At 29.5% G+C, this 13,466-nt stretch overlaps 1 protein-coding gene across 1 annotated transcript in view; it reads left to right on the top strand.

Moving 5' to 3' along the window:
* The window catches only part of LOC113549630 (protein slit), a 121,872-nt gene that overhangs the window by 48,929 nt on the left and 59,477 nt on the right, over positions 1-13,466 (top strand). Inside the window, exon 2 of the mRNA XM_026951024.1 lies at positions 12,268-12,339. Coding sequence (XP_026806825.1) covers positions 12,268-12,339 — 72 coding nt within the window. The remainder of the gene's footprint in view (positions 1-12,267; positions 12,340-13,466) is intronic.

Genomic DNA, 13,466 nt, shown 5'->3' with positions numbered 1-13,466 from the left:
GCACGTTTAAAAACGATAAGTTATTCTTAGTTAATATTTAAAATTTTAAACAATATCGACTTATACTAAATATACAATTATAATATCATATTAAAAATATAATATTTAAATTACAATAATTAATTTGTGTAAATAAATATATTAAGTATAGGTAATAATAAGTGTTATCTATTAATATTTTTTTGAAAAATTAATCAAACAAAAAAATACATATTTTATTTACTTTTTATTTAATACAAAGGAAAAATACCTATCTTAGAGAAAAGCATTTTAATAGACGAAAATAAAATATAATTATTTACTGGGTGTGTGAATTGTGACAAAAACTTTTCGTGAGCATCAGTATTATGAATACTGTAAATGCAAATGCATATTGGTGTTTCAGTAGGTAGAGGTACTCGTAATGACCGTTTTCGGTGTTCGGTCGCGTCAGTGTCGCTGGGTGACATGTGTTCAGGTCAGGTGGCGGTTTGCATAAATTCACAGCTATGTGTGACAGGTTGACGCGCCTGTTCCAACCACACGAAATAATCCTTTTAATTATGGCCCGTGCAATTTATGTTTTTACCTTTTTTTTTATCAGTCTACAGCTTGGACACAAATGATTATACTGAAAATAAAAAAAAGCTTTTCTAGTGAATACGAAATAATAATAAAATATAAAGAAGGGAACATATTATTATTACTAATGTTTTTACTACCCTATGGGTTTCAAAACTCGTTGGTTTTGATTGTATTGTTTTTAATTACATTTTATCGTATTAAACTACATTTTAAGACTTAAACAAAATTCTGGTAGCTATAAAATAATAAATTATTTTCTCTAAAGTTGTATAATAGTTGTGCTTACAGTTTTGTTATGAAATTACTGTAATTTATTTACAAATATACAAATCGCAAATTCACATAAATTATTGTACCTAAATTGTTATATTATTTGATGTTATTATAAATTATTATATATTCAAAAATTATTTATCGATAAATATTATTCATGAATTTATGTTTGAACATGTTATTAGTAAGCTATAATATAAGTAATATATTTTTTATTATTATATTATTACAGTAGCTAGAGATTTTAAAATATTCTTTTTATATACAAAAACTAGTAGTGTAATTTTAATATAACGCGATCTTTACATTATTTTAGTTTCATATTATAAATGTACATTCAAACAAACATTAATTATCCATAAATATTCAATGAATTAATATCGAAGTCATAACCAATATTAATTTATACGGTATCTTACATCTTTGTTTAAAACAATTTCAACGCTTTTTTTATTTTGACTAGGTTCTCATAAAAGATTATTAAAATACTTGAAAACAAATAATGGCACACTATTTTCCAAAAATATACCAATAAAGAAACTGTTAAAATTGTATCACCAAGTATATGAACGTGACTAGTGTCGCAACCCTCTTCGAAAAGTACGAACCCAATAAATGTCCACTTAAATTCGTCACAAAACTAGTCAGAAATCTGGGTCATAGTGATTGTGTTGAACAATTTAGTGGGTACTTGTTAAAAGTAAGTAATTGGAGACCGTGCGTCCATCGAGGAAGGGTAGTGACAACGCAGTCCGGCCGAAAAATGGCCCCTAAAGTTCGCTTGTCAGAATGCCCACGCTGCTAGTGGTTGGCAGGTCGTTACGAACACGTCAACAGGGGCTGAATGACGAACTTTCTTCCTAAACGATGTAAATTATGTAAACCTGGGATCTATAGTTCTGTCACGTTCACCAGACATCATCCAACTGGTTTTTATTATTATTATGAATGTAAATGACTTCAACCCAGACATAAGGAATGTCCCAGATAAAAACAATGGTGTCCTAATTTACATTTTAGTATTTTTGAGAGATGGCATCTTGTTCTTACAAATCCATTTTATACCGACTATCAGACACAGAGTAACGTCGGTTGAATATTGTGAAAATCAACACATTTTTTAATATTGTTTCATTTCCGTTGTAGTTTGTACAACGGTCATAAATAATTTTTCATTAACTTGTTAACTGGTTCCGAAAGGATAACGTGTTATGGGATTATTGAATATAAGTAAATATGTATTGCGTTTTGGTTCACTAAAGAAAGAGAAGCCAATAGTCGTGGGCAGAACTGACAGTATATTTTAATGAATATTCGAAGTTACCGGTTTCCTAAAAACAACTGTAATTTGTTAAGCAAAGATACAAGATAACGTCATTATTATTTCAGGATACTGTTGTCGTTTTCTATTTATATTAGAAACATAATGTATGAACACTATATTGTATCAATGAAAATATTTCAAGTATTATACAGAACTTTATTGATATGGTTAAAATAACACTTTACCTGCTGAAAAACTGTAGTTAAAAATTATATCAAATATAACCATTACTTGCAATTAAATATAATTTATCTTCAAAATCTGAAGAAACTCATGTCTCGATTATAACTATTATATTTATTTATCATTATTAGCATATTACCAGTTATACTACTCTGTACATTTTTAAAATCCGTGTATTAATCGAACGCATTAAATATTTAACTTCAATAAAATACTATTTAAATAATACATTTCTTATACTCGTTTACACTAAAATAAATCAATAGTTATAAACTTATAAAGATCAAATTTAATTAATAAAGTATTTTGTTTTGTTATTTATAATGTCAAATTATAAAAGTTAACAGGAAATTTCTCTCAAAACAATATAATATAATATTTAACAATGAATATTAATAACAATTGAAATAAAAAGCAAAATATTTCATCGAAATTGAAGTGTTGAAAATATTATTATCTCACTTGTTCAGTATTAAATAAATATAACGACTTAGAATTGACCGATCAAAGCGGAAATTCGTAAAGTAAAAAGGGAAGTAAAACAAGTATTTTTTTCCCATCAAGAAACACGAATTTCTTACGTTTCTCTGTTGTACGTAGAAGAACACGACCCTATAGTACGCCTTTGATGTCAAGTTCGAATCCCATTTCCGTTCGATTCCTTTAGAAGAAGCAATTCCGGCTGGGGGAAAGCTCTTCCGGCCCGTATCTTTTGTATATACACCGTTAGTATTGTGTTTTGTATACTTATACCCGTGCTACGTATGTTTTATTGCATTGCTATAAACTAGTCTGCTTTCTATAATATAACTCCAAAGAACTAAGCGTATTCCTTGGAAATAATCATTGCGAATTACCGATACACGCATTTTCCACATATACCTAAACATTTATGTTTTAGGGTGGGAAAAAAAACTTGATATAAATTTTAACGTCATTTTAAACCAAAAATATTCATTATAACCGTATTCATTGAGGGCGATTTTAATAAATTTAATATCAACGTGATTCTATATTATAATAACCATAAAATATAGTTTAAAAATATTGTTGATTTGAAAACCTTATAATTTACCATGATTCGTATTCAATTTACAATTATATATTTCACAGTATAGATACCTATGATTATAATTTATATAACAATATCAGTTTTTCATAAAATTTAAACATAAGCTAACATTGTCATCACTTACTTTTTTGCAATACAAGTTACGACGGTTAAGAAGTAAAATTAAATTCAGCAATGTTAATTTTATTTATACGAATAACTAATAGACTTATAATAATAGGTACCTTCCTACTCTTAAATTATTTAATTTAAAATAACAGAAGTTCTCGGATAAAATAAAGACAAAACAATTATATTAGAAAGTTACTTGCAAATCTACTTTATTTTTTTACATAAACAAATGTGACGGACCGAGAAAAGTTTTTGACAGTTGTTAAATGTAAGATAAATAATAATTTATTGTTTCTGTACACAAATGAAATGTAAGTTCCGATAATAAAATAAGTTGTCATTTTATATGAGTTTTTGTAAATGATTAATTTCTGTATTCAATTTAATTTATGACGTCCATTGGATTTATCTTGAAATTATTAACTTAGACAAAGTTAATAAATTCAAAGTTATTGTGCTTTATTATAATATTACCGTCGTCTAACGCTTCATTGTAGCTCGCTACAACAGTATTGTTAGTAAAATGTATGATAAATATACATACGCGTCTTGATGATAATCTGAATTACTTTGATTTCAAATAACGTGGAAATGTTGTAGCGGTAATTTTTTAATGCATTGATTCGCTAAACAACGTACAAATCCACGGCTTGAAAAAAATTCCGATCCACGCATAGAACAATATAATAATATAATTTCCATTTCGGTGTTTGCAATTGTATAGTTTTTTTCTTTACACTTCTGGCACTGGACTAATTGAGTTTCGTGAACTTAAAAGGAAAGAAAATCTCATTTTCCAGGCCACAAGTCCCAGAGTCTCAGCATTAATGAGAATACGCAAATTACTGTGTGCGTATCGTCTCCTTATTAACTTCCTAGTAGCGGTGGGTAGCTCACCGGTACCCCGTCCCCGCGCACTATACAAGAAGAAAACAATAATATAATGTCTCGGATGTACGCACGCGCGCAATACTTGTATGTATGTATGTATGTATGTGTGTCTGTATGTCTGTGTGTATGAGCGTTTATTAAGGGTTCCGTTTACTGGAAGGCTAGCTAAATTTTGCCGAGGAAACAAACACAAAAGCACCATTTCCTTTTGCGCCATCCGAGTAAAACAAATTACGTAACAAAAACCAACAGTCTGACGGCGGCGGCGGGGAATGTGAAATACAAACCCTTAATGTTGTTTTAAGGGTAGACGCTGAGGCTCGTTATCTTACAAGGTAAATCACTTCGGCGGCGCACGCCAAAAACAATAAAAGATCCCGACCGAACGGAGGGAAGTCGCCAAAAGGAAGCGGCGAAGGCCTCGGTATGTGTAATCGGTTTTAACTGTATGTATGAAAGCTCTGCGCGCTGTGGCGCTCGTCTCCGCAATACAATTATCGCCGGCTATTGATTTGTTCGAAAGGTTTATCTTAATATTTGTGTTGCGCACTTGACGATTAAGGATTACGCCGTGTGCACTATATTATAGTTTATAGATGGTTTATTTTGAACGTATTGAATGTTGTGCGTATATATGGTTCGCGCAATTAATACGACAGTAACATGATTTACAAATCGCGGTATTATGTTTTTAAACGCAACATACATAAATAAATATATAATATTTTCATTTTGTATAAATTATTATATCATAATAATTCAAAAACCAATATGCATTGCAATATTCGTGTTTCGGCATAATATTATGTCACAATAATTATAATCAAATCCTAAATAATCTACTAATTTACTTTATGTTTTCCAGTAAATTCGTTTGTATATTATGTGAACTTCCAGTAATAATAATAAATCATGTCGGTGATTGGTCACTTTAAATGTATATCGATCGGTGTACATTAAACGCTATAGGAATTGTTAATTAAGTCCTAACCATATACGCGTGAGTCCGGTCAATTGTCTGAAATCGTGCCTTTATTGTTCCTATAGAACATTGTAAATTATGATTAATATTTGATAAGTCAATCACTATAACATACCATATACACGTGTGTATACATTTATTTTGAAATTTAATCAGAACAAACTTATATTAGAATATGCAGAACTGATGATAATAATAATAGTTATTATTATTATAAAATATTTCGGACCGTTTATCCAAATGCTAATCATAATAAACTGAATATATTTATCCGCATAATATTTAGTGGGCGACTTGGCATGGATCCAGTCAAATCTTTTTTTTTTTGGTCTAATCTTTTCAATGATAATAAAAAAAAACATTTTTCTCTCTAAGAACCGTACATATATCAAGAACTTATAATTTTTTTTATTGATAAAGACAACATAATGACACAAGATGACTCCTCCACAAAAATCTAAATAATTTTAGTCTAAAAATATAAAATGTTGTTCTATTTTAGTATTTCTTTTACGATCTTGAAACATTAAATTATTATCGATAAATGAGATTGGGAGTTATTATCAATCGAGTTCATCTATTAAAAACGTCGGTCCATTTGCAACTTGTGTATTGCCGAAAACTATTTAAAACTTTAAAGCATTTCAAACGTTATACATTTGGAATATTACCAAATTTAAACGAGACTTTATGTATAATAATATATGCAATGTACTTTATTCTATAACGAAAACAACGATTAAGTACCGACAGATAACTTTAATAAATATTAGTACGCTTCAAACAGATGATAAAATTGAAATGTTTTTTTTTTATTATTATCAATAATTTATCACAACAGACAGCGAAACAAAGTTAGTTAAACAGGAGTTGTATACTAACTGTTCACGTGTCCCCATCATATAATAATTAATATTTATTTTTGTAATTGTTTATGATCAAAGATATTTATTTTTATTTTATTTTTATCACACGTGTTTATGGATTCTATATAGTTTTACTATTTTACGCAATACTTTTTAGTTTTTTTTTTATTATGATCGACATTAAATATAATTTTCCAAACCCTCGCACATGGTATTAGATTATATTCTCAAATTACTTCCCCCTAATTCTTTTAAGCGTAAATGTACAGTACTCTTGAACGGTCTGTGTATTTTTGTTAAACTTTTGTGATTAAAAATGCATTTATTTGTTTTTATTTTCAATAGCCAAAGCAATCAAATCACAATTACTCTAAAATTGAACACAATTTTATTATTAAATTACAATAGTTTACATTCTGTAAATAGACGGTACTTGAAAGAACGCTTTAATTGGAATCGTTCAAGCATTTTTTTACTCGCAAATAATTATTATAAATGTTATACTTACTAATTTTACATCAAAATACAATATTTATATACGAATAATATGTATATAATTTTTACATTACGTTTATATGCATTTCAATTTTAAAATCAGTTAATTTAAAACAGAGAAGCTTATAATTAACCTGTACAATAACATAACTATACATTATAGTTATAACTACTTCATTATTTCAATACAAATGTATATAAATATTTTTTTTTTATTAAACCACCATATACGTGTTGATTTTAAGTGAACATCTAAACGCATTCAACCAGCAAAGCTCATTATTATATTTCTGTAAAGTGTTGACGGCGTGATATTTCGGTGGTTTATTGAAAATCCCAAAAACTCGATTTTAAAACGACTTGATCGCCTCCGCCATACAATAATAATATGATCTATAAATCTCTGGCGTTTTGCTATAAAGGGTTATCGGGAAACATTGTCTCGTTTTTAAACACCCCGCCAAGACGGAATGTAAAATTCCACGGAAAACTTTTACATGATCCACGAAAGGGCTAAATGCTAATGGAAACGGAGACCGGCTGCGCGTTCATTTATTAATTGGCCCTTTCCGCGCTCAGCCGATGACACAAACTTTTGGTGCGCATATATAATATACGATATAATATTATATACGTACACGGAAACACGCAGACATTATAATATCGCCGTCTCCGAAATATTATTACATAAATTCAAACGCGCGCCGTTGCGGCAGAAGCGGCGGCAGGGCAGCGGTGAACATCTGTCCGGGCACGCGCGGGACCCTTTTTTGACTGGCAACTATTTTTGACAGCACGCTAACAAGCCTCTTCCTTTGTCGGCTACCGTTTCCCTGCACCTTTCCACACGGCAAAATAATCGACGGAAATTTAATTATCCGGCAGCCCTAATTTCCAAAACATTTTTCGATCGCCCCTGCCCACCTCGCACCCCCTCATATGGCTAACCCCATACATTGCTGCATGATGTGTACACAAAAGCCTTTCGGCGAGTACACCGCACATACCCCTGTTTCCAACGATTATATACATATATATATATATAAATGCAAACCAGGTCATAACATTATGATCACGACACCCCAAGTATGTGTTTTCATATTGCTTTTAAACGACTTGTCCTACAATGATTACAATCCACCATATCGATTCGAATAAAACAATAATAAAATCATAAAAACGGAAAAAGGAATTAAAATTATTATTATTATATTATTATTATAATATAATATTATGTTGACATCGGTTTCTCCTGTTTACGTCAATTATTGTTGTTCACGGTAGAAGACAACTGTACCTATGTATTATAATAAATAACACATACTATTATAACATATTGTTCTATTAATTTACATAGTACATTTTCAACATAACACTAAAAAGTTGTATTATTTTATTCTCAAAATATATATCCATTGTAAGTCGCATAATTTATATTAATTTAAAGTTTTTGCGATAAAACTAAAAATTAGATTTAACTAAGTGCAAAACTTAGTTTAGCAGAATTAAATTTTCCGTTAATTAATCAACATTTATTATATGGACTTGGATTTTTCTTTTTACTAAAAATTAGAACGTTCACTAATATCGTAGTGTTATTATAGCTTACTATACTTAAAAAAACATTTCATTCAATTTAATAAACCAAGACCGACTAAATAACTTAGCTCGGAAATTCTAAATCTTTTCACTAAGATTCCAGTATATACTGAGACAATTATATTTGTAATCTCCACTGCAGCACAATGAATGGGCGACAATTTGAATTTGTCCTTGCTAAGGAACGCCTAATTACCGTATTTGACAGACGATAATTTAAACAATTGTCTTTTCTCTGACATTCCGTAGGAGGGGTATGTATATATGTAATATTATACACAGATACCTCGAAAAGTTAAGTCTCTTGTCACTGAAGATTTATAAGCCGACTGACCGTAGACGGCGGCTATCATCGTTCAACACTAGTGGCTTGACAGTGAATATTTTATTATTTCCCAATTTATCTATAGTTATCCTTTTAAAATTAATCATGACCAGTCAGTTGGGTTTTTATTTTATCTTGACAATTGATTGTAGCATGTATTTTATTTTGTTGTCTTCCATTAATATGCGGTTTTCTTACAAGTATTGAACGACCCCGATAGGCATCCGGGGTATATCATTTGTGATCCTTAACTAAACTAAAGTCTGCGTGTTCTTGAAACACCCTAAAATGATGTATTACATCGTGTCCGATTGATAAACGACACCCTGTGTGTGGTTATACTTGGAAAATATCTTAAGTGACATGTAAGTCACTCGATCGAAAAATGTGTTCAATCAACATCGAATAATATTTAAATATAATTATAAATCTCTAACACGATCAAAACCATTACACTAATTAATTTAAATTGTTTTAAAACATTCTAAGACTATTTCAATTCAAATATTCTTGCGTGATATGATAAAAATTATTATTTTAGTTTTGTCTTTTAAAATTGTATTACATTAAAATATATACAGTTACCTAGAATATTATAGCAAGTGCTTTACCATTATGAAAAAAAAGGAAATAAAAATAAAACTTTTTATTTTCAATTTCAATTTGGTCATTTCTTAATACCTTTCCAAAAAAATAAAAAATTATAATAATATTACACAAATATTCTACAAGTTATAAAAAAAAATAAATTATTTTCCAAGTAAATGTAATTTAAACCTCTATTGTATATACATATTTATATTATCCACGTGGATTGGACTTGTCAGAATTGTTCAATCTTCATTGTTTTAGTTTACAGAAGAGCTCCAATCGTTACTGTAGTTCGCAAAATGTGAATGACGGTTGTTCAGTTATTATAATAATTAATTTAAAAAATTCATTAGTTATTAATAAAATTGTTTATACGAGGAACGGGATTAATACAACAATGATTATATTGTACGTATACATAAAATAGGTTTAAATCAATAATAAATTGACAAGTGATCAATTGATTTATTTTCTCGACTTTTCACACTACCTGAATGTGTGTTTGGTAAAAATGCCTATTCGTATTATTAGAAGTCAGTATTGGTGCTGACGGTTTTCTTTATGTTTCGCAATTTTTTTGTACGTCGAAAACAGACAAATCGATTGGTAATTCTTTTCGTTTAACCGACGGACAAGAGCGGAAACAATATACAGCACTATATTGTTCGTCGCAGACTTGAGACTAACAAATTACCCTTTCTTTGTTTTTTTATTTCCTCCGTGTATAACGTACGTGGTATTTGTATTTTTTTCAAACTTGGCTTTCAAAAAAAAAAAAGACATCGTTTCCTAAATGCAATTACATTGCCTTTTCGAGTGTAACCGACCACACTAAGGTGTTTAAACAATATAGTTCAAATATTAACATGTGATTTACAATGACTGTTTTATAAAATAAATGAGCAAAACACTCGATATTTATATAAGCGACAAATTAATTTAGTTTTTGAATGCATTTTTAAGTATAGATTTCTAATTGTGTCTTTAACCACTACTAATAATACTAACAATACATTTTGCCTGATCACATATAATTTATCATTTTAATATTAATACAATGTGTATTATACTCGTTCGCTAATCGCAATTATTAAATCGTTTTAATACAATTTATATTTTAACCAAGGAAAAGTAAATATATGTTTAGCAATTATCAATTATGTTCGTTCTACAAACGAATAAATGTTACCAAACGTCTACCTATAACAAAATCTTGATAATTTTTGTCTGATTTAAACTGCGCTTTGAAACATTTGTGCAGTAACATTATTTATTTGGATTAAATCAACTGTTCTATACCACGAATATCTGTATGTGCTAAAATTATATTGGTACGGTTTAACATTTTTTTTTTTTTTACAATATTTGTTTTTCAAGTTATTCATTGATGTACATTTTCGTGTAAGGTGTATTTGTTATTTTAATTTACGCAAGGTGAAAATATAAGAGTTCCTTACATTATGTAGTTAACTGAATTCGTGATGAATATATTTTATTTGAGTGAAATATATTATAACCAACCGAGTTGGAATAATGTATTATTTAAAAGAAATCTCTCAGTAAAAAATTAATTTAAAAATAGTAGTTAAATTTCATTCAGATAATATATAAATATTTTCAACACTAAATCCATTTGTATTCACGTATTGTTAAAAATGTTTTGGTATAAAAGAGTAATATAATTTTATATTACACCAAAATATATATATTTTTTTTTTTTTTGAAAATACAGTTGAGTATCTACCTACATTTTTATAATTTTTAAGCCGATAAGTTTTCCACTTGGCCATTTTCAAAATCATGTTTAGTTATAATACGGCAGCCTTATATAAATGGTAGAACGGACATGAATAAAAAAAAATGATTTACGATAAAGAGTATATGAAATGGTATATTTTACATGCATTTTACCGTTGGATAGCTCTCGTCAAACGGTAACTATTCGAGTGGAAACCCAGCAAACAAGTTAAGCCGCTTTGTTGGAGCACTTTTTGTCGAAGAGATTACAATCGTGGAAGAAGAAGCAAGGTAGTCGTTGCCGACATTTCGTGCTCGTTTCTGTGTTCAATAAAGAACCTAAATCAAGCCTATATGTATCGTTTAATGGGAGTCGGAACAAAAAAATATAAAAATCGATTTCCATGCTCACGCTACCGGGAAAATGCATTTTTGTTTCCGGCTTTTGCGTGTGTCGCACACACGCCGATCACAGTATTATATTATCGACCACGAACGTTTAAACCATATTTTTATGGTGATTCGAACGGTTTTAGTAAACTGCATATTATTGCAGGTTCGCGGTGTGTGCGTATGCGCGCGCGGAATGCGCCGATAGTGCACTGATTTTATCTCAGGACACAGGTCTCGCCATCTCAGCGGGATTCGTGTTTTAACGCGTAAAATTAATAACGTTTACAACCAATCCCGTGGTTTTTATCGCAGCCAGTCCCGTTGTAATGATTTCATTTTTCGGCGTTCCGCCGTCCGTCTCTGATTTATGGACGATAAACGCGTCGGATTTTATTATAGTCACATTGTATGGCACCGCCGTCACAGACTTTGTGTACATAACAATATTATACAATATAATATTATATTATATTATGACCTAATGTCGACTGTAATCATAATGACTGCGGTTCTGGAGGGGATCTAAGCATTTCGCTTGTCAGTTGTCACCCGTTTTACAAACTCGAAAATTATGGCGTCGCATATTAAGTTCTGACGATTACAGTGTTGTATGACGTGTAAAAAGTACGAACTAATTAATCTGTTAAAAAACGTTATAGCAATGCGTATACGATTTTCACACTCCAACAACTATATAATATATATATCATATACTTTCTAAAACATTTTAATAGTTTGTATGTAAACGTAATGGATATTATACTTCAATGTTCATTGTGAATAATGGGACCGGTGAAGTTTCCTTATTGTTAGTTTAATTTTAAATAATAAACTAATAAATGTATTTATTTTTATTTACAGAGACCTGCAAGGAAACAACATTACGGTCATATCGTCTACCGACTTTGCCAACCTGACTAATTTACGAGTCTTGTAAGTACTTTTGTTTTTACCTCGTGTTTATATAAATATGTATCTTTAAAAGTCAACTTGATTTATGTTTTTTTTTGTTTCCCTCTTACGTCCAGTTTGTTGGTTTTGTCTGGCGACCTGTGAAAATTTAATAGAGCTCCCACTGTGTATGTAGTGGGTCGAGTATATAAATATAGGATGGTTTTCCGGGATTTTTTAAATATATTATATGCTTTATGTTTCGAGCGGACAGGGGATAAAAAAAAGCGAGTGAATAAAAATGAAAATTGTTTTTAAAATCATAACTTAAAGTGATTTTTGGCAGTGACTTAGTATTTGAACAACTTGAAATTATTCATCGATATTTGTAGCGTAAAAGGATAAAAAAACAAACAGTAGAAATAAAGAAATAAACTCGGTTTCTCATTATTCGTGTTAATAAGGACGGAAACTTATTTTTTCCACTCCCATGAACTTCACCCTTAGACTTTTATTATTTATTCTAAGTATAAAAATATACACCGTTGCAAGTGCGCCGTGTAGCATCTTGTGAACATAATCTACTGGTTGCTCTGTATGTACCTATCTTATTAAAAATATACAAAATCCAATTTTACAACTCCTTTTTTAATATCTAATTGTGATACACTCTATATTATTGTAAGACTGCCATTAAATTGTTAGTAGTTTCGTCCAATTTTTAAAAAAAAAATGTTTACTCAAATGTTCAAATTAAAAAATGCAATATTAAGCGCGTGCAGATATTTAATAAATAGTCAATAAAGGCAAACGTGTGTACTGTGCATGTCTAGTGCCTTATACATAACTTTTATATTGTATGAAACTATGAAAGGATCAGTGGGAAAAATCTTACATAAAATAAGTACAAAAATAGACGTTTTAAGGTAAATTTTCTAATGAAAAAAAGCAATATTATATTAGTGTATAAAAATATAATTTTAGATGACTCAATTCCTCAAATTCAAAGGCTATGTTACAAACATTTGTTTATGTAGTTAAATAGATGACAATTTATATGAATTTTGAGTTAACATGACAAATATATACTATAACAACAAATAATATAACGCTTATATAATTAATATACACGTATGACATTGTGACAGCAATCATATTTTCCTAACGAT

This window comes from Rhopalosiphum maidis, chromosome 1 (assembly GCF_003676215.2).
Source record: "Rhopalosiphum maidis isolate BTI-1 chromosome 1, ASM367621v3, whole genome shotgun sequence".
NCBI lineage: Eukaryota > Metazoa > Arthropoda > Insecta > Hemiptera > Aphididae > Rhopalosiphum > Rhopalosiphum maidis.
The sequence above is the reverse complement of the archived record's forward strand: the minus strand, read 5'-3'. Positions and strand labels throughout refer to the sequence as shown.